At 51.7% G+C, this 18,373-nt stretch overlaps 1 protein-coding gene across 3 annotated transcripts in view; it reads right to left on the bottom strand.

The window, feature by feature from the left end:
• The window catches only part of CSRP2 (cysteine and glycine rich protein 2), a 79,204-nt gene extending 64,822 nt beyond the window's left edge, over positions 1-14,382 (bottom strand). The window contains exon 1 of one of the 3 annotated variants that reach the window (XM_085653009.1): positions 14,235-14,382. Coding sequence is in view for 1 of the 3 variants with exons in the window: in XM_085653008.1 (XP_085509134.1) it covers positions 13,806-13,844 (39 nt within the window). In the remaining 2 variants the exon portion in view is untranslated. Of the gene's footprint in view, positions 1-12,861; positions 12,977-13,805 lie in introns of those variants that run through there. The other 2 variants (XM_085653008.1, XM_085653010.1) reach the window with 2 other exon arrangements.
• Positions 14,383-18,373: the final 3,991 nt, after the last annotated feature.

The following is an 18,373-nucleotide window of genomic DNA, read 5'->3' as shown; positions in this document are numbered from 1 at the left end:
CAGAAGCAGACTTCAATTTGGCATGGGTCTTTAATATGCCCATTAAAGATATATTATAAACGTAACGTTTGAAATTGACCCCTCTTGGCACACACAGTTCTTGGAAGAACTATCAAGCAGTAGCACTAAAGTTAAACTGCATGTAAGGCACGGACTGATTGTGCTTGCACAGCAGCAGGCATCAATCATGGTGAAACGGCAAACAGTCTTCTGTTAAACCCATCCGCTTGCTCTGCGTTTCCAGACCATTGGCACTGCAGCAAAGATTACACAAGCAACATCCCCACTTGATATGCATGACAGAGTTGAGGTCAGTGGCAGCCAACATTAAAAAAAACAAGAAAAAAAAACAACAATGAGCTTACAGGTCCAATAGATTGCAACTGTAGCTTAGCAAGGTGCATAAACAAGATGCCCAGGCTCTCCCTAGACTATACCCCACATGTACCTAACCCAGCGAGAGGATAGTGGGGAAGGCCAACTAAATTTTAGAACAAAGACATTCACAGTTGTTAAATGCCCCATTTAATTACTATGCTAAACAAATACCTAGATACACCCAAGCTTTAACTTGCACATAAATACCAGTACAAACACAATATATAATACATTCGAAAAAAACTCGAATTTGAGCAACAAGGAAGCATGAAGCCCTGCCTATACTAAGGCTCCTTATCTCCATTGAGAACATAAAAGCAACTAAGAAAGCTATATACGGCTGCGACACGGCACCAAAGCACTTCTCATCCAAAGACACCTGGAGCATAGCTATTAATAGAGATTAAAGACAGTGGCCCCCGGGCTTAGTGGTGTTAGGGGCCCGCTTCATCTTAATTAGTGGCTGTCTTTACTACAAAACCAAGGAATAGAGGGGCCCATTTCTTTCCTTGCATTAAAGCAGAAGGAGACCTTGCTACACCACTGTGGACATGCAAAGAATAGAAAATATTTTGGTTTAAAATGGTAGTGTTGATGGTGAAGTTATAAAGACTAATAGCCAAATCAAGGTGGCATATTTAGGTTAAGTGAATTTGTAGAGAGCGTTTGGTTTTGTGTATGCAGGGGATGTGTGCGAGTGGGAGTCAGACTGTGTGGAGGTGTCTGGTAGGCTTACAGAAGCCGATGTAGTTGAGGTAAGGCTTTGAAAGTGTATGTGAGGAGTATGAAGAGTGCTTGTTTGTGGCTGGGGAGACAATGGAGCTCTTGGAGGTGCAGGGTGATATGCGCGCAGGGAGGGCACTGCGTTCTGTATAGTCCATTGGGTGTTGAGTCCTGTGTACACTATTACTGTAGTCCAGTTTTCTGCAATTAGGGCTTGGGTGACCGTTCTGCAGGTGTTGCAGGGGACGCTCACATCTTTAGTTTGTAGAAGGGGGTGGATACTGCGTATACTTGGTTAGACATGGTGAGCTGTTTTGCGATGACTATCCTAAAGTTCTTGCCAAGGGTTGTAGGAAGGGGGAGGGCTAGAATACTTTTTTTTTTAAATGGAAGTTTCCGGTTGGTTTGAATGTGTATGGTTTTCTCGTGGCTCTGAAGCCTAAATCCTGACAGCAATGCGGAGGATAAGGTAAAAAATGGCTTGGGTGGGGGGGGGGGGGGGGGGGGGGAGGGATTTATGGCACACCGCCAGGCATTGTGAACCGGGCCTCAGTGTGTCTCACGTCGCTGCAGCTTGTAAGGGGTATGAAGTGATTAGCCGCAGCATTGTTACGGGCCGAATCGCTTATCCTGGGTGACTTCTTCAGAGGCACAACACTAGGGGCGGTCAGCAGACATTAGTGCTCCATAGCATCCGGAGGTAGGTCGTCGGTACTTTTGTGTTAATCTGGCATCTTTAGTTGTAATAGGGGTTGTCGTAACCCCCCCATGGCTAAAAGTGTGAGGCCACTAGGTGGCACGGCTCCTCGCTTTTCAACCGGTCCGAAGATTACCCGGTTGCCAACTTCAAATGTCTGCTGTATAAGGCTCACAGGACGCGTTCTTCAGTGCAGCTACTCCAAGGAGGAGGTTTGTGAGATGGCAGCAGAAGGCGTGTTGGCGGTTAGCCAAGTGTGTCGACAGTGGCTCGCGTTTTGGGTACGCGGACTGGAGTAACGTGGCGAGCATGTTGTAGTTTGTAGACCGTGGGCCGGTGATGTAACTTCTAAGTGACTGATCATGAGCTTGCACAACCTCATCATTTCAGAACTGAAGCATGTTCAGTATTCTTACAACTGAGCCACAGTGGTTGCTCACTCATGCAATTAACACCCAATACGGCGGGCTGGCAGGTGTAGTATACTTTGTGGCAGATAGCTTCTGTTAGACCTGGCACCTTGGTGTGGGTCTCCCTTCCATTTTTTGCTGTTGCCTCATGTGTTTTTGCTGGTGTTAGATGCTTTGGGCACTGTGCCACTGCTATCCAGTGCCACAGTGCAAGTGTTCCCTATGGTAAATTGATGTATGGATTAGTGAATCCATGATTGGCTGGTTTGGTTTACCAGTCAGACCCTAGTACAGTGCACCAGGAGTGCCCAGGGCTGGTAATCCAAATGCTGTTAGTGGGTTTGCAGCACTGGTTGTGCCACCCACATAAGAGCCTGTGTGCAGTCTGGTACTGCCATGCGGACTGGGCAAGAGCAACCCACTTTCCAGTCCCTAAACCTTCCCTTTTCTTCATATTAGACACCCCTATGGTAGGCCCAAGGGCAGGGTGCATTGTAAGTATAAGGTAGGACATGCCCTGGTGTGTGTGTGGCATGTCCTAATAGTGAATTACAGCCATTTTCGTGTTTCACTATTGCAAGGCTACCGGTTCCCCATAGGCCAGAATGGGCAGTTTGATTATTACCTCTTATAATCCTAACTGACTCAGGGAATATGGTAGAAATTAGAGTTTAGTATGCCTGAACTCAGAATGATAAAATATATCTTTTAGTGAAGTTGGTTTTAACATTCTGGGTTTGAAAATGCTACTTTTAGTAAGTGGTTGTTTTCTTGTCTAACCATCCAAACCTGCCTCTGCTAGGTTGTGCATTCCTTGTCTGGAGTTTGAGTGACAGGGACTGGGGGATTCCGGGAGACAGAGTGAGTCAGCACAGGGCTGACTAGAGAGATCTGCATCTAGATGGGTGGGAGGAGTTGCACATGGGACCGGAATAGGACTGTGCCTTCCCTCCACAATGCTGGCTCCACCTAGTGTGGTGCGTCTGAAGTCTCTGCCCTGCACTCTGAAAGTAAAGAAGGAGTCTTGTCAACAAAGTGCTTCAGGAACCACCAGAACTGGTTTGGACTAGGCAATGGCCTCTCTGCCTTCAGAGAACAAAGAAAAACTGGGTATAAATATTGGGACCCAAACCCAAGAACTATAGATCACTTTGGGAAATCAGAAGAAACCTTTGCTGAGGAGAGGAACCGGAGAGACTATCTGTAAGCTTGAGGGATTGGCCTGCAGTGGTTGCCTGACTGCCAAAGAGCGGAGAAGGAACTTTGTGTACTTTATTCAACTTGTAAAGGATCGCCAAGGGCTTGAGAAAAGAGCTCGCCTTCTGCTGAAGTCTCAGGGACAACAGACTTCACCCACCAGCTCCCCACAAGTTCTTTGGAAGTGCCTGCTGTTTTGCGAGGCTTTCTGAGGGACTGCGTGTCGCAAGGAGCTGGAAGCGCGACTCACGAGCAAGAAGCGTGTCGCCGCACTGCCGCTTCACAATGAGAAGACGCCTTGCAGGAGAAGAGGATCAACGCCACATTAGATGCCGCCGCATCACAGGGAAGCGTGTCGCGGCTCGCATCGTTGTCGAAGCAACTTGCATCGCCGGGGTGGGGGAGAAACGACGTTGCATCAGATGCCGCATCACTGGGAAGCACGTCGCAGGGCCAGTCGCGGCTCGCATCGTTGCCGCAGAGTCCCGCACCATCGGAGAAGAGTATCGACGTCGCAGCAAACGCCGCCGCATCACTGAGAAGCATGTCGCTGGGCCAGTCGCGGCTTGCATCGTTGCCGGAGCATCCCGCACCATCCGGAGAAGAGTATCGACGTCGCAGCAGACGCCGCCGCTTCACCGAGAAGCATGTCGCTGGGCCAGTCGCGGCTCGCATCGTTGCCGGAGCGGCCCGCACCATCGGAGAAGAGTATTGACGTCGCAGCAGACGCCGCATCACCGAGAAGCATGTCGCTGGGCCAGTCGCGGCTCGCATTGTTGCCGGAGTGTCCCGCACCATCGGAGAAGAGGATCGACGTCGCAGCAGACGCCGCCGCCGCACCACCACCAAGAAGCGTGTCGCAGGGCCCGTCGCTGTCCACATCGTGTCGCGAAAAGACGCCATATTTGCACCGGATCTTTATCGCATCACGGCGTTGCATGCCGCATCGCCACAGGAGCGCAGTAAGAAACAGACGCATCACCTCCCCTCGTAGAGAAGAACCAATGCATCCCCTACGCAGCAGTAGGTACCCAACGCATCACCCTTCTTGCGTGTAAGGAACCAAAGAATCACCTTCCCTGCAACACTTTTATTGTATTGCGTTACGCATCTTAAAGTACATTGAACTCAAAGTATCGCAAATTAACATCTAAAGAGAACTTAGCTAATTCTACCATTTTAAGTACAGTATTGTGGATTTTTGTCGTTTTGTGGTCTTGTGATCAGTCTATATAAAGAATACTTATTTTTGATATAAAACTTGTATGGTGTCCATCTGTAGTGTCGCTTGATTACTGTATGTGTTCACAAATACTTTACACACTGCCTCCGAGATAAGCCTGTCTGCTCGTGCCAAGCTACCAAGGGGGTGAGCAGGGGTTATTTTAGGAGTGTACCCCCTTACCCTGACTAGACGCAAGGGCCCCTACTTGGACAAAGGTACCTACCTGCAAACTAGAGACCCCCAAATCTAACAACTTCTGTCAGCGACAGAAGCCGTTGTTAACCAGTTGGCACCACGCTAAGCACCAATTTTCAGCTGGAGGAGCCTTTGTTGTGGCTTTTACTTAGGCAACTATCGCCAGCAGTCTGACTTGTAGGTGTAGTGTTACTTTCCCGAGTCAATGACAGAAGCCACACACAGTGGCAGAGTCAGGTAGTATCAAGCATTGGCATAGCCAATAGGTCTCGCCTTTGGGACCTTATAAGAGTTTAGCCATGCAACAGTGGATGTTGTCGCACCAAGGATATTGTGCTGCATAACTAAACACTTATAAGGCCACAAAGGCGAGACCTATTGGCTATGCCAATGATTGTTTTATTTGGGCTTAGCTACATTGTATTGCAGGCTTTATTCCCCAGCCGCTGTATTTTAACAACATTTAAGGCACAGAAATGTTGTGGGACTAATTCTTCAGAAAGAGAACGCTTTCAGAAAGAGAACACTGTCTCATCTACGAGAAACAATACTTTGGGATAACTAGTGGCTGGCACATTATACTTTACCATTATTTCTTGGGCAGAGTATATTGGGTATTTTGGGACAAGGGGACATTGTTTAAGCATTTCTGGCAGCTCTTTTTGGGGGACATGAGTAAAATAAAATGTATATCTTCCCACATTATTGCAGAGCACTATTTCTGCAGCGCCATGATGTTTTCTGAAGAAATTTTCTGTGATGGGAGAAAATTATTTTTACTTCGCAGCCAGTAATTCTGCAGAGCAGAGCATCCATCCATCACAAGACTGACCTGCATACTATGTACTACTCCATTTATAGCGTCTCTTTTTTCACACACTGCCACAGTAGTTACTGGCACTGAAAAAACGACTTTGTGTGCCAATATGCTCCTTGTGAAAGGAGCAGAATGCTGTCACTCACAGTGAAGCCAGCCAATACAGCGAGAGAGACCACATTTTAATAAACGCAAAAGGTCATGTTCAACGCCAGACCAAATTAGGGGCCCAATTATTAAGAAAGTCTCAAAAGTGCACCCATGGTATATGTCCTTGCATCAAGTGCAGCTATACGGCGTTCGTGAATTCCCAAGAATTTACAGAAGTAGGAGGAGAAATAGTACTCCTAGAAAATATGTGTGAACTGCATTTTAGCATGAGCAAATATGCATGTGTAGATTTGCTCATGCAAAAATGAGTGTTTGCAAGTTTACTTTCCCTCCAACCACTTTTTCCCCCCGTAACTCTGGAAGAAGCTTTGTATCTGCCATTGTCGGGAGTAAATTTCCAACATTTCTCAGTATGGGAAAAGATTAGAGAAGAGTTGCTGAAAACACTTAAAAACATGCAAGTTGGTAGGTTTGCACAGACTCAAAAAGGGCATTCTAATCCTGAAACTATTGTTTACCACTACCTTCAGCACCAGTATGTAGATCTGTGGAAACGTGGCAACATAAGGGGGATTAGAAGTATCCCAACACTACTACTATGGTTGGTGCACTGGCATAATCAGAGAGGCTACATCAGAGCTCTTAAATAATGAGATTGCTTACATAATGTGTTGCCGTACTACATGGTACCAAAGGGACAAGGGGATTTTGTTACAGGACAAGTAGATTTATGAAGCAACCTGCCCCATCGACAAGTAGATATTTTATTAAATTCCACACCCGTTAAAAGAAACCTAAATTACAAACAATCAAATGGTTACTGTAAGATTACTTTATTATCTAACCTTTTTTGTGAACTGACTTGCTGGAAATTTGGCATTGTTTAAAATAAAACGAGACTTGGCTCAAAAACCCTTAACAAGCAGTATTTCTTAAGCACAGGTACATCTCCTGGCCTTCCTCTGTACCCGCTGGACAAAGGTTATATACACTGAACAAGGAGTTCTGAACATGCACCGCTACGAAGACTCAGACGATGCTTAGAACAGACTACCCCTCAAAAGCATTAGTTCTACATAGGGTACGGGTGACAGTATGTGCATAAAAAGACCCAGAATATGGATCGTTATTAAGGCTCCCTTAGAGAGGTTCGCCTTCAGAAATCACAGTCAAAATTACATTTAATTAACAATAATTTCCACTAGGTCTAGCACTGGAGTGGAAGAAATTACTAACGAAAGACTTGTTAGATAAATTAATAAAAATAAACTAATAGTCTGAATGCTCCTCCCATCAATGATACTGAAATGCATTCACCCCCACTCTAAATGCAATAAAATCTTCGTATGTTGCCTTTTAATTGGGAATGTAGAGAGCTGCTGCATATTCGAGCCGAGCATAGAAAAAATGGGTCTACAAAACAAAGAAGCACACCTAGGCCACCCCAGGCAGACAACCAGCTACCACCACTACGCCCCATCAGCCTGCAAAGGCCCCAGGAGAAGAAGCCACCAAAGGACGAGCAGAGACGAACCAACTAAAGATGCAAAAAAATATATGGGGAGGGGACACCAAGGTACAATAATCCAGACACGAGAAAGCCCACAACAAGACGAGCACACTCCAGCAAAAAGGACCCAAAAAATAAATAAAAGCCTTAGGGGCTCATTTATGAGCCCCTGCGTCACTTTTGCGCCACCGGTGCGTCACTTTTTGTGACGCACCAGTGGCGTAAAACATGCGCCATATTTACAAAGTGACGCATCTACCTAGATGCGTCACTTTGTAAACCCCTGCGCTACATTATACCTGCGTCAGGTATAATGTATGCAGGGTGGGCGTTCCCACGTAAGTAAGCATCGTAGAAGTGACGCAGTGAAATCTACGAGATTTCACTGCGCCACTTCTAGGGTGCAAATGCGTCAATATCTTGCGCCTGCCTCACAGCAGGCGTAAGACTGGCACAGGCCCTTTCACATGGGGCTTACCCCATGTGAAAGGATACATTGCTGGAGTTGCGTCACTTTTGCGACACACTCCAGCAATGCGTCACTTTTGCGCCTACAGATACGTCAGAAATACCGACGTATCTGTGACTCCTTGCGACATGATGCGTCATACTGTAAACATGACGCATCATTGGAGTCGCAGGGAGGGCGCAGTGAAAAGTGACGCATCACTGTTTTCACGCAGTGATGCGTCACTTTTCATAAATGAGGCCCCTAGGGCAGAAGGAATTACTGTGGAGGTCAAGGCCTCCCATAATGCCCCCCAGCAGTAAGAAAAGCAATTGAAGGAAGTTGTAAAGCTAGAAGCCAGGTGCACCAAAAGGCCAGCAAGGGTACAGGGAAGGATAGTTACCATGAGTAACATACAGAGACAGGTGCCCTACAGAAGAAAGGGGAGCTCCAGCACGGGAGAATTGAGGAACGTGCTCAAGGATCTGCTGTCGGCGAGGCTCCTCTAAAGTGTTTTAAGAGCGTTGTCTTCTGAAGCGGAATCTACATCACAGTCCGAGTTATGCTACAGAGAAAGGGTGTGTAGGAGGTAGTGTAAACAAACAAAAATTATGGGTACCAGAGTGCAAAGGAAACATGACAGGAAGCACTCACGCCTGGGAAACCTCAGAGCTTTCCAAACAGAGCTAAACCACAACCTTCATATTGTGTCTCTTTCCAAACCGCGAATTGTAGTAGTTTCAGCTTTTAGCCCCCCCCCCAATTCACTATGTTGTTTTTCCCCCCCACTTAAAAATCATTTTTCCTGAGACAAACTACTCTATCATAAAGGAGTTGGCTTCCATCCCCCACAAGGAAATGATACATTTTTGACATACAAATATATTGGCCACACCACAAATGGATTCCTTTCGAGCGTCGTCTTTCCACTCTTCCCTGCTTTGAGGCTAGAACGGGCGCTCAAATCACACAATTAGATTAAAAGACTTTCTGAAGAGACCAATTAAAGTTTAAAAAGTACCCTTTTTAGTGGCGGTCATGGACTGAGCAGCCTAAGCGTTAATACACAACAGTGAACACTAACTCGAAGGGGCAGATTTACAAACCCCTTACGCCACGTTTGCAGCACATTTCCCCATGTTAAAAGTGACGCAAGGGGTTTGTAAATCTGCCCCGAAATGTTTAAATTTGAACGCAATGGGAGCCTGGGGGGCAGCCGAGCACCGCGAGGTCTGCCGCCCGGGCAGGTTGGGAGTGGGGAGAGGGGGGGGCGTGGCCGAACGGCCATTTTGTGAGTAATTGGGCTACATTTGAGGGATAGCCCAAATCCAGGGGTAGTAGCCCAAGGGATTTATAAGGGAAACGCGCGTTACCCCAGCCACCATTTTAGGTTTGGTGACCTGGTGGCTGGGTGCGCTAGCTTAAAGTTTTTCTTAAAGTTTTTGTTGGGTAGTAGTAGGCGAGAGTAGGAGTATTAGAAGTACCTGGAGACATGTCTTGCGGCGACTACCGTGTCCTGGAGGCTATCCGGTTGTTGAGCGAGGCAGGGAGGATGGACTTGCTGGTCCAGGAGGCCAATTGGACGAAGCGCCCGGCGAGGCGCGCGTCCGCGGGGGTGGCGGCCGCCGTCGCGGCTTGTTCGCCACCCGGGAGTCCGTCGCGTGTAGCGGTGAGTGTTCGAGGCGGCGCATATGCCAGGAGCGCCGCCTCCGGGTCTGCGTCGGGTGTGGATGGGAGTGCTAGGGGCCTGGAGGCGGGGAGGGGGCGGGGACGAGCGGCGCGACGGGGGAAGGCCCAGGACGCCTCACGTGAGAGGCCCAGGTCCTACGCGGGCCGCTCCTCGAGCCGGGGAGCGGCCGTTGCCATGGTTACGGCTGGGGCGAGGAGACGCTCGAGCGAGGGCCGGGCAGGCCCGATGACAGGATCGCGGAGCGCGCGGGGGCGGGCGGAGCAGGAAGATGGAAGGTGTGGGGAAGGCCCTGGCGAGACGGCAGCACAGGAAGGGGTTTATGGGGCAGGCACAGCGTGGAGACACGAGGCCCCGAGCTGGGAAGTAACGGAACGGGGGAGGGTGGTGGGGGGGCGGGCGGCTCGGGCCTGGCCGGGAATAGAGTAGATTGGCAGGATAGGCGGCGGGGCAGGGGAGGGGGGGGGGCGCGGCCTTAAGTGGGGGGGCGATCGCGTCGGGACAGGAAGCGACAGGGGGGGAATCGGGGAGGGGCGGGGGGGGGGGGGGGCGAGAAGGGAGCACAGTGGGGGGGGGGGGGAGCGTAGGGGTCAGGGGCTTGGCGGAGTGCGACGACGGAGGGTGAGGCCAGGAAGGGGGGGGAAGCAGCAGGTGGGGAATCCCCCGTGCTATTTGAGTCAGAGGGCAGCGAGAGGGACTGGGACGGCCTGGATATTTTTGAGTCGTGGGCGGAGGGTTTGGGGGGGGCCTCGGGGGTGGAGGCCAAGGGCGCAGGTACGGGGGAGATGGGGGGGAGGTGTGGGGGGTGGCGCGGTGGGGGGGGGGGGGCCGAGCGGGCAGGGGTTGGGGTGGAGTGGGCAGGGGGAGTGGAGTGATGGGGACGACGGAGCTGGGGAGGACGTCGAAGTGGGGGATTTGAGCTTCTGGGGGCGAAAGGGGAACAGGGTTTGACCTGGGAGGAGGTATCATTTGGGGAACGGGTAGTGAGCATTTGGCTGCGAAAGGCAAAGACAGACCAGAAGAGTCGGGGGAAGAGGGTGTGTCCGTTCCGCTGGGGTATGCGGTGGAGAGCGTGCGCGGGGGGTCTGGGGGGACTGGTCTTCTCCCATCAGCAGGGGCGAGGCGTTAAAGCTTCGCAATTACTGGCAATACTGAGGAAAGCACTTAGGACTCTGGGGGTCGAAGAAAAGGGTTTTGGCACGCACTCGTTTCGCATTGGGGCAGCGTCGGAGGCGCATGCGAGGGGTTGGGGCAGGGAAGAAATCATGAAGTTGGGAAGGTGGTCTTCGAATTGCTACCAGCGTTACGTGCGCAGCGAGACGGGGGGGGGGGGGGGGGGGCGACACAATAAAAAAAAAAAAAAAAAAAAATAATAAAAAATGGGGAAAAAGGGGACGTTACACAGTACAGCGGAGCTTTTCAGAGGTTGTGGTCAGGTTTTCATTATTGTTTTTCTTTTCAGGATCGGTTATGGGACCCCTGGCCCGAGTAATGTCTATCTGGATTGTGGGGCACTCGTTCGTGAGGAGGGCCCAATTGCAGGCGCAGGAGAGCTATTTTGGGGAACGGTTGGGTTTCAACAAAGATGTGTTCTCTGTGGGGTGGAGGGGTAGGGGGGGGGGATGCGTTGGAAGGAACTGGTGCCGGCGTTGAACGGGATCTTAAGGGCAGGTCGGTGCCCAGACGTGTTGGTTCTTCATTTGGGGGAAAACGATATGGTAAGGGAGACAGGGTTGGCACTAATGCGGGCGATGAAGAAGGACCTGGCTTTGATTAAAGAGAGATGGGCGGGTTGTTCAATTGTGTGGACAGAGTTTGTCCCCCGGAGGAGTTGGAGGGGGGCAGTGAACCCAGGTGCGGTAGATAAGGCGCGGCGAAAACTTAATACGGAGATGGTGAGGTTTTGTCGGCATTTGTGGATTGACCGCGTGGCACACGGGGACATTCGATACGATGCGAGGGAGATGTTCAGGGATGATGGGGTGCACTTGTCCAGGATGGGAATGGATTTGTATCTTTTGGAGTGGAGAGAAGTGCTGGCGCGTTTGTTGGGAGTGTATAGGCGTTAGGTCATGCGGGGTCGCGGCGCGTTGGGGGGGCAGAAAAAGGGGAGGAAGAGGCGCAGTCGCCGACACTTCCCCCCTTTTCCTGGGTGGCGGGGTGGTTGACAGTTGGCCGGGATTGGCTAGAGTTTGTTGTTAGAGTTTTGGTAATGTGGGTCCAGGGACAGGTAAAGGGTAGACAGGTTGGATAAGTTTAGATTAGAGGTTGGTTAGTTACAGTTGCACTAAAGGCAGGTAGGGGTTACGGTCAGGAGAGTTGGGAAAGGTTACATGGTGTAGGATTGGGTTATATGTTGGTTATGGAAGGTTATGTTGTATTTTGGGGGGAAATGATGTGGGGATCGTAGGGGTGGGGGGAAAACACAAGGGGTCAGGAGGTTATTGTATAGCGAGGCGTTAGTTTTGTAAGGCAGTGGCCAAGGAGTTAAATTGTGATATGCACCTGTTTCAATAAAGCGGCCTTTTTCACACACAATAAAGTGTCTGGTGTCGGCTTGCCCCCCTCTCCCCCCTTAATCTCCCAATGGGAGCCTGGGGGGCAGCCGAGCACCGCGAGGTCTGCCGCCCGGGCAGGTTGGGAGGGGGGAGAGGGGGGCGTGGCCGAACGGCCATTTTGTGAGTAATTGGGCTACATTTGAGGGATAGCCCAAATGTAGCCCAAATCCAGGGGTAGTAGCCCAAGGGATCTATAAGGGAAACGCGCGTTACCCCAGCCACCATTTTAGGTTTGGTGACCTGGTGGCTGGGTGCGCTAGCTTAAAGTTTTTCCCACCCTCCCTCCCTATGGTTAGAGGGGTTTAGGGGTCTGTTTCAAGGGGTTTTTGGGACTGCACTTTTGCGGGTTTTGGGGGCAGCATTTGTTGGAACAGGTACATAGGGGCTGTTGGATGTATTGTCCTTGGAGCAGGTGCAAGCGGGGTGGTTGACAGTTGGCCGGGATTGGCTAGAGTTTGTTGTTAGAGTTTTGGTAATGTGGGTCCAGGGACAGGTAAAGGGTAGACAGGTTGGATAAGTTTAGATTAGAGGTTGGTTAGTTACAGTTGCACTAAAGGCAGGTAGGGGTTACGGTCAGGGGAGTTTGGGAGTTGGGAAAGGTTACATGGTGTAGGATTGGGTTATATGTTGGTTATGGAAGGTTATGTTGTATTTTGGGGGGGATGGGGGAAATGATGTGGGGATCGTAGGGGTGGGGGGAAAACACAAGGGGTCAGGAGGTTATTGTATAGCGAGGCGTTAGTTTTGTAAGGCAGTGGCCAAGGAGTTAAATTGTGATATGCACCTGTTTCAATAAAGCGGCCTTTTTCACACACAATAAAGTGTCTGGTGTCGGCTTGCCCCCCTCTCCCCCCTTAATCTCCCAATGCTAAGTAGAGAAAGCGAGGAAAAGGCAACAACGCTACCTGCTGGTCCGGGTCTCTTCAGTTTGGAAACCCCTTTGCCCACCAAAGGTGGAGATGAATGAACTGGCAATAAAATCGTCGACTTCAGTGGTCCACTGCGTTTCTGAAATAAAAATAGTTTTGACGTTTTTTTGCTTAACGAGTCCCTCGATGGGCTCTGGTTACGTCTCTTCACGCAGCAGTGCACTTTCTGCAGAGTTTCACTGCAGGAACAACAGGTGCTTTGTATAAAATCGCCCTTCAAAAGAAAAGCACCAAACAAGGAAGGAATCCAATGAGACCGCGTCTGCTCGCTAAATAAAGTCATATCGTAAAATCGTGCACTGCGCCATGTGTGCAAGACATCAACCACGTGCCCGCCCTGGGGCGTCCTCGGGCAGAACAGCGGGATCCAGTTGTTTACTCCACAAACTCAAGCGACGCAGCATTCCCAAAATGCACCGAAACCTGCGGCTAAAGGTCGACTGTTGATAACGACCCCCTAAACCAGGCTTAACATTAATTTAAATCATGAGGCACATATGAGTGGAACCGCGTGATGGGTAAAAAGGAGAAACGCAATTTAGGGTTTAAAAAAAAAAAAAAAATTAAAAAAACAGACATCACAGTCAATGCCTGCATGGATCACCTTGCACAGATAACACGGTCTCGACTGTCTGTAACTTTTTACTAAAATCATAAACAAATAACACACATTCAAAAACAACGCTGGTTTGCCTTTTTACAGCGGAGGTAAGGAACGGTGGTAGCACCAGGGAGATGGGGGGCGTTGTAAGGTGGTTACTTAAAGCGACGGTTCCACTGTACCCCATTCACCCATTGTTCTGTACCCCCACACCGGTGGAAACCCGGCACAGTTTCCTCACACACATTTCTTCCTACGACGAGCTCCCATGCCGCCCGGCACCCTCTCCCAGCACTCGCACCTACACAGCTTGCTTTACCTGCCGACCCGAGCTCTGCGGCTGCAACACCTTCAGCATAGACACCGTCGCGTGGGAAAGAGGCGCGTTTTGCAAGCAGCCGTTAAGGACACTGCACACAAATTTCAAGAGCTCACATCCAGATTCGGTGCCCCTGCTCTAACCCGAATGGCAAACGGCTGATCGAAAAGCAACGCTCCGGAAAATGTTTCCAGCTCTTTTTCCCTCAATCCAACAGCAGCTGGGGGAAGCAGCTGCAGGCAGACTTGGGCAGTAAAATGGAAAAATCGTGCTCTATGTCGCTCGGTAAGTAAACTAACAGCTCTGTTCAGCAGCGGGTGGTGCACGGCCTCCAGTGTGGACTATGCGGAGAGCACACGGCGCGGAAGCACAACTACACCCCGCTTCAACACCAGTCATTATCCCGCGCATACCCTTCCCTCTCCATACCAGTCTGATCCGCGAAGCTCCCGTCAGCTACTGCAGCCGGACGATGCTCCTCTCTCTGTGAGATGTACTTTACTGCAGACCCCCGAGTACTTTAAATCCAGTCAGATCAGGGCAGGCAGACGGGAGGAGTCTGGCACAACAGCAGTCCTGAAGAAGCCCCGCCTCCCCATGACTGGTTTCAGCAGCATCCCAGACAGAAAGTGAGTCAAGGTTTTCTGCACCCTAGAGTCTAGAGATGACCATAATAAGGCATTCCTGCTCCCAGCATGCTCACCTTCAGAGTAGTGTTCTGTGGGGAGGTCAGTCTCAGAAACCAAACTCTGTGCTTCTTTTTCATCTTTCAAATTAATTTGTGTAGAAATAAAACTAAAGGGCCTGACTGAAACTCACTCCAAACACCAGCGCTAGTGTTAAGTGTAAAAACACAAGTTAAAGATTTTAGGCACGGGAAGATTACGAGAAGTTGTCTTGGCGTGCTTTTAAATACAGATCTCCCATTTAAGTCCCGACTGGAACTACCCTTTCTTTCTGGCAAGAGCTTCCGAGCGCCCCTACTTGTAAGATGGGAGGTTTGGGGGGCAGCCGAGCTCAGCAAGGTCTGCCCCCCGGCAGATTGGGAGGGGGAGGGGCTGGCCAGCGACCGGCCATTTTGGGAATTTTGGGCTACATTGGGACTAGTCCAATTGTAGTCCAATTTGGAGTTAGTAGTCCAAAAGTATATAGGGCTTTTTCGCACTTCCCCAGCCACCATTTTAGGTTTGGTGACCTGGTGGCTGGGAGCACTGCGTAGAGTAGGTTTTTGTCAGGGTAGGTTTTGTGGGCCTGATGAGGTGTTTTGGTGGTAGCGGTTTAGTTCTAGTGTAGTTAGTCTTATATTTACGATGGCTGGTGAGGATTCTCGTGTCCTGGAGGCGGTCCGTTTACTCAGCGAGGCCCGGCCGGCTGTACCTGCTGATGCCGGGCGCCTCTGGTAGTGTGCGCCCGGTGAGGCGCGCGTCCGCCGGGGTGGCAGCCGCCGTCGCGGCTTGTTCGCCCTCCCGGAAAGCGTTGAGAGGCAAGGTGAGTGGGAGGAGATGCGCGGAGGTCAGGAGCGCGGCCCCGTTCGGCGGTGCTAGTGCGCGTGGCGTGTGGGGGGGGGGGGGAGTGGTTTCATCTGTGGAAAAGGGTGGAGGGGCGTGGCGGGGGAGCGCGTCTCGTGTCTCCCCGCCGAGGTCTGCAGGCATTGGGGGCCGCTCGTATGCAGGGAGAGTGGCCCCGGTTTTGAAAGTCAACGTGCAGCGGTGGCGCCGAACAGCAGAGCGTGGCCCAAAGGGGTGTGTCTGGGCGTGTCAAGCCCATGGGGGAAGCGGGGACGACAAGTGTAGCAGTCGGTAGGCCTCGGTGGGGGAGCGTGTCACGTGCCTCCCCGCCGAGGTCTCAGCTTGAAAGGGGCTGCTCCTGTGTCAGGAGAGCGGCCCGAGTAGAGAGGGTGGGGGGGAGCAAGCACATCAGGTTATGGCTGCTCGTGGAGGCACAGGCCCAACGCGCTCTGTGGAGGTGGGGGTAGGATCTAGGACTGGGAGGTTGGGGGTGGGAATGGAGATTTGTGTTGCATCTGGCTCAGGGAGAGTGGTGCCTAAGGGCACACATGCCCTGACAGGCGCCATTCACGCAGAGGGGTAGTCTGGTCAAGTGGGGCAGGAGGGCCTGTGTGGGGTGTTGGGTACAGTTATCGGGGAGGGGGTGGGTGCTTGGGGGGTGCAGGAGGTGGTGGTGGGAGCAGACTGGAGGTCGAGGGGGGAGTAGTGGTGAGGTTGTGGGGGAGGGGGTGTCCCCCTTGCTGTTGGATTCCGAGGGGAGTGAAAGGGATTGGGAGGGCTTGGACATTTTCGCTTCCTGGGCGGAGGAGGTTGGGGGTGTGCATGGGGAGGGTCCGCTGGTATCGGAGGGCAAGGGTGAGGGGTTTTCATGGAAGTGTGCCAGTGGGGGGGAGTGAAGGGGGATCCGGGGGAGGGCAGGCTAAGTGAGGGGGCAGTGCCGAGTGGGGTAGGTGGGCAGGGGACAGCTGGTTTGGAGTGGAGTGACGGGGAGGGGGATGGTGGGGAAGCTGAGGAGGTGGTGGATCTTAGTGTGGTGGGGCGGGCGTGGGTAGCTAGCACATTAGGGACCGGCCGGAAGAGGGGTTGGGATGGGAGAGAGGTAGGCCCAGCACACCAGACCATTCTTTTCTTTTTCAGGAGGCGGAGCAACGCGCAGAGCATCGCGGGGTGCCAGACTTGGTAGGGCTGGGAGAGGCCCGTTGGCACCAAGGAGAAGGAAGGGTGGAGCCTCGGGTGGCGTACCCAGTGCCAGCGGGGGATTCCATCGCAGCTGGCACAAGTAGGCCCAGGGTGGGCTCGCCAGTCCCACCACCCACTGGGCCTCAACGGTCCGGGGGACAACGCCGAAGAAGGAGCGACAAGGATGAAGTATTGTGTGTTTCTAGGAGGGTGCATTCTGCACCCCTGGCGGTTAAAGCCGGTGGTGCTAGGCAGGAAGAGTTGGATTACGAGGAGGATAGTATGGAGGAGGGAGAGTTGCGGGATGTTGAAGGCGAGAGAGAGGGGGGGCCGAGTAGTGCTGTGCATAGTATTTTGCAGGTGTCACGATGCCAGGATAGGCCCACGGGTCGGTCATCGCGCTGGGAGGAGAGGTCGGCACCTTTGCCAGGACGCACAGTGGAGCGAAGGGCGGAGTCCTTGGCGCCAGGTAAATGGTCGGTGTGCTTGCGTCCTGTAATGGTGTCGATTGATGTGGGTGAGCCTGACAGGGTGGAGGGGGTGGGGGTAGGTTGAGCAAGGGTACCTATGTGGTGGATGTAGGGGTAGGAACGGAGAACCCAGAAAAGGGGTCAGTGGAGGGCGCAGGTAAGGCATCCGTTAGCATGGGAGACAGCGTGACGGGTAAGAAGGTGACGGTTGCCATACATGGGAGTCACAAAGCCATTGGACGCTTATTTGATGTTGTCTACCAAGGAACGTATATGGAAGGGGGAATATGTTGAGATGCTTAAATTCCTACACAGAGAAGTTAAGGCAAAAGAGGGGTCTAAAGAGAAGGAATTTGAGTTGGCAAAATGGCCGAAGGTGCCTTTGACGATTGAGAATTGGCAGGCGGCATTCCTTATATTGGCCAGCATGTATTGCGAAAAATACCCTGAAAGGTCTGTGGCCATGTTCAAGTACATGGACGTGATTAAGAAGGCACAGATTACTGGGGGCGGGTATGCCTGGGCGCAATAAGATGAGGAGTTCTGGGCACGCATGGCGTGGGACACGGAGGCTAAATGGGGTGAGCTGGACACGGACTTGTGGCAACACACTATGGGTTTAGCTGGGTCTGGGAAAACCATTTTTATGGCCAGCGGGCTCCCGCTCGTTTATCGACCCTTTCGGGGAGGCCCCACCCGAGGGGTTGTGGGGGGAGCAGGGAGAGGACAGCCAGGGTCGAAAGGGGCTTGTTGGGATTACAACAAGGGTTTGTGCACCCAGGAGTACTGTCGTTTCAGGCATGATTGCTCAGGGTGCGGAGGAAGGCATGCATTGGTCAATTGTAGGGGGGAGGCCAGGGTCAGCAGCAAGGGTCACAGCAGTGGCAGGCAGGAGGGTTTAAGTCGGGGATCAGCAGCAGCATCTCGCGGGGGGGGCGAGGAGCTAAGGGGCCTGGGCCAAAGGGCTTGTACTCCGGTTAAGGTGGACAATTTGATTGTAGCCTTACAGGGGTATACTGACGTGGAGGCTGCTGAACGTTTGAGGTTGGGGTTTATGGAGGGTTTCAGACTGGGGTACGATGGACCGAGGACAAGACAGTGGGAAGACAATTTGAAATCGGCAAGAGATCAATCTAAGGTAGTGCAAGAAAAGCTGGATAAGGAAGTGCGTGAGGGCTGCATGGCGGGACCCTTTGAGGATTGGCCTCTAAAAAATTTGATTGTGTCACCCATTGGAGTGGTGCCTAAAAAGGAACAAGGACAGTTTTGCCTAATACAGCATTTGTCGTGGCCTGAAGGAGGTTTGGTGAATGATTTCATCGACGAGCGGAACGCCACTGTATCCTATTCATCTGTGGATGTAGCCATGCCACTAGTAGTGACCGCGGGCGCAACGGCGATGATGACAAAG

This window comes from Triturus cristatus, chromosome 4_1 (assembly GCF_964204655.1).
Source record: "Triturus cristatus chromosome 4_1, aTriCri1.1, whole genome shotgun sequence".
Taxonomy (NCBI): Eukaryota; Metazoa; Chordata; class Amphibia; order Caudata; family Salamandridae; genus Triturus; species Triturus cristatus.
This window is presented reverse-complemented; position numbering and strand designations above follow the sequence as displayed.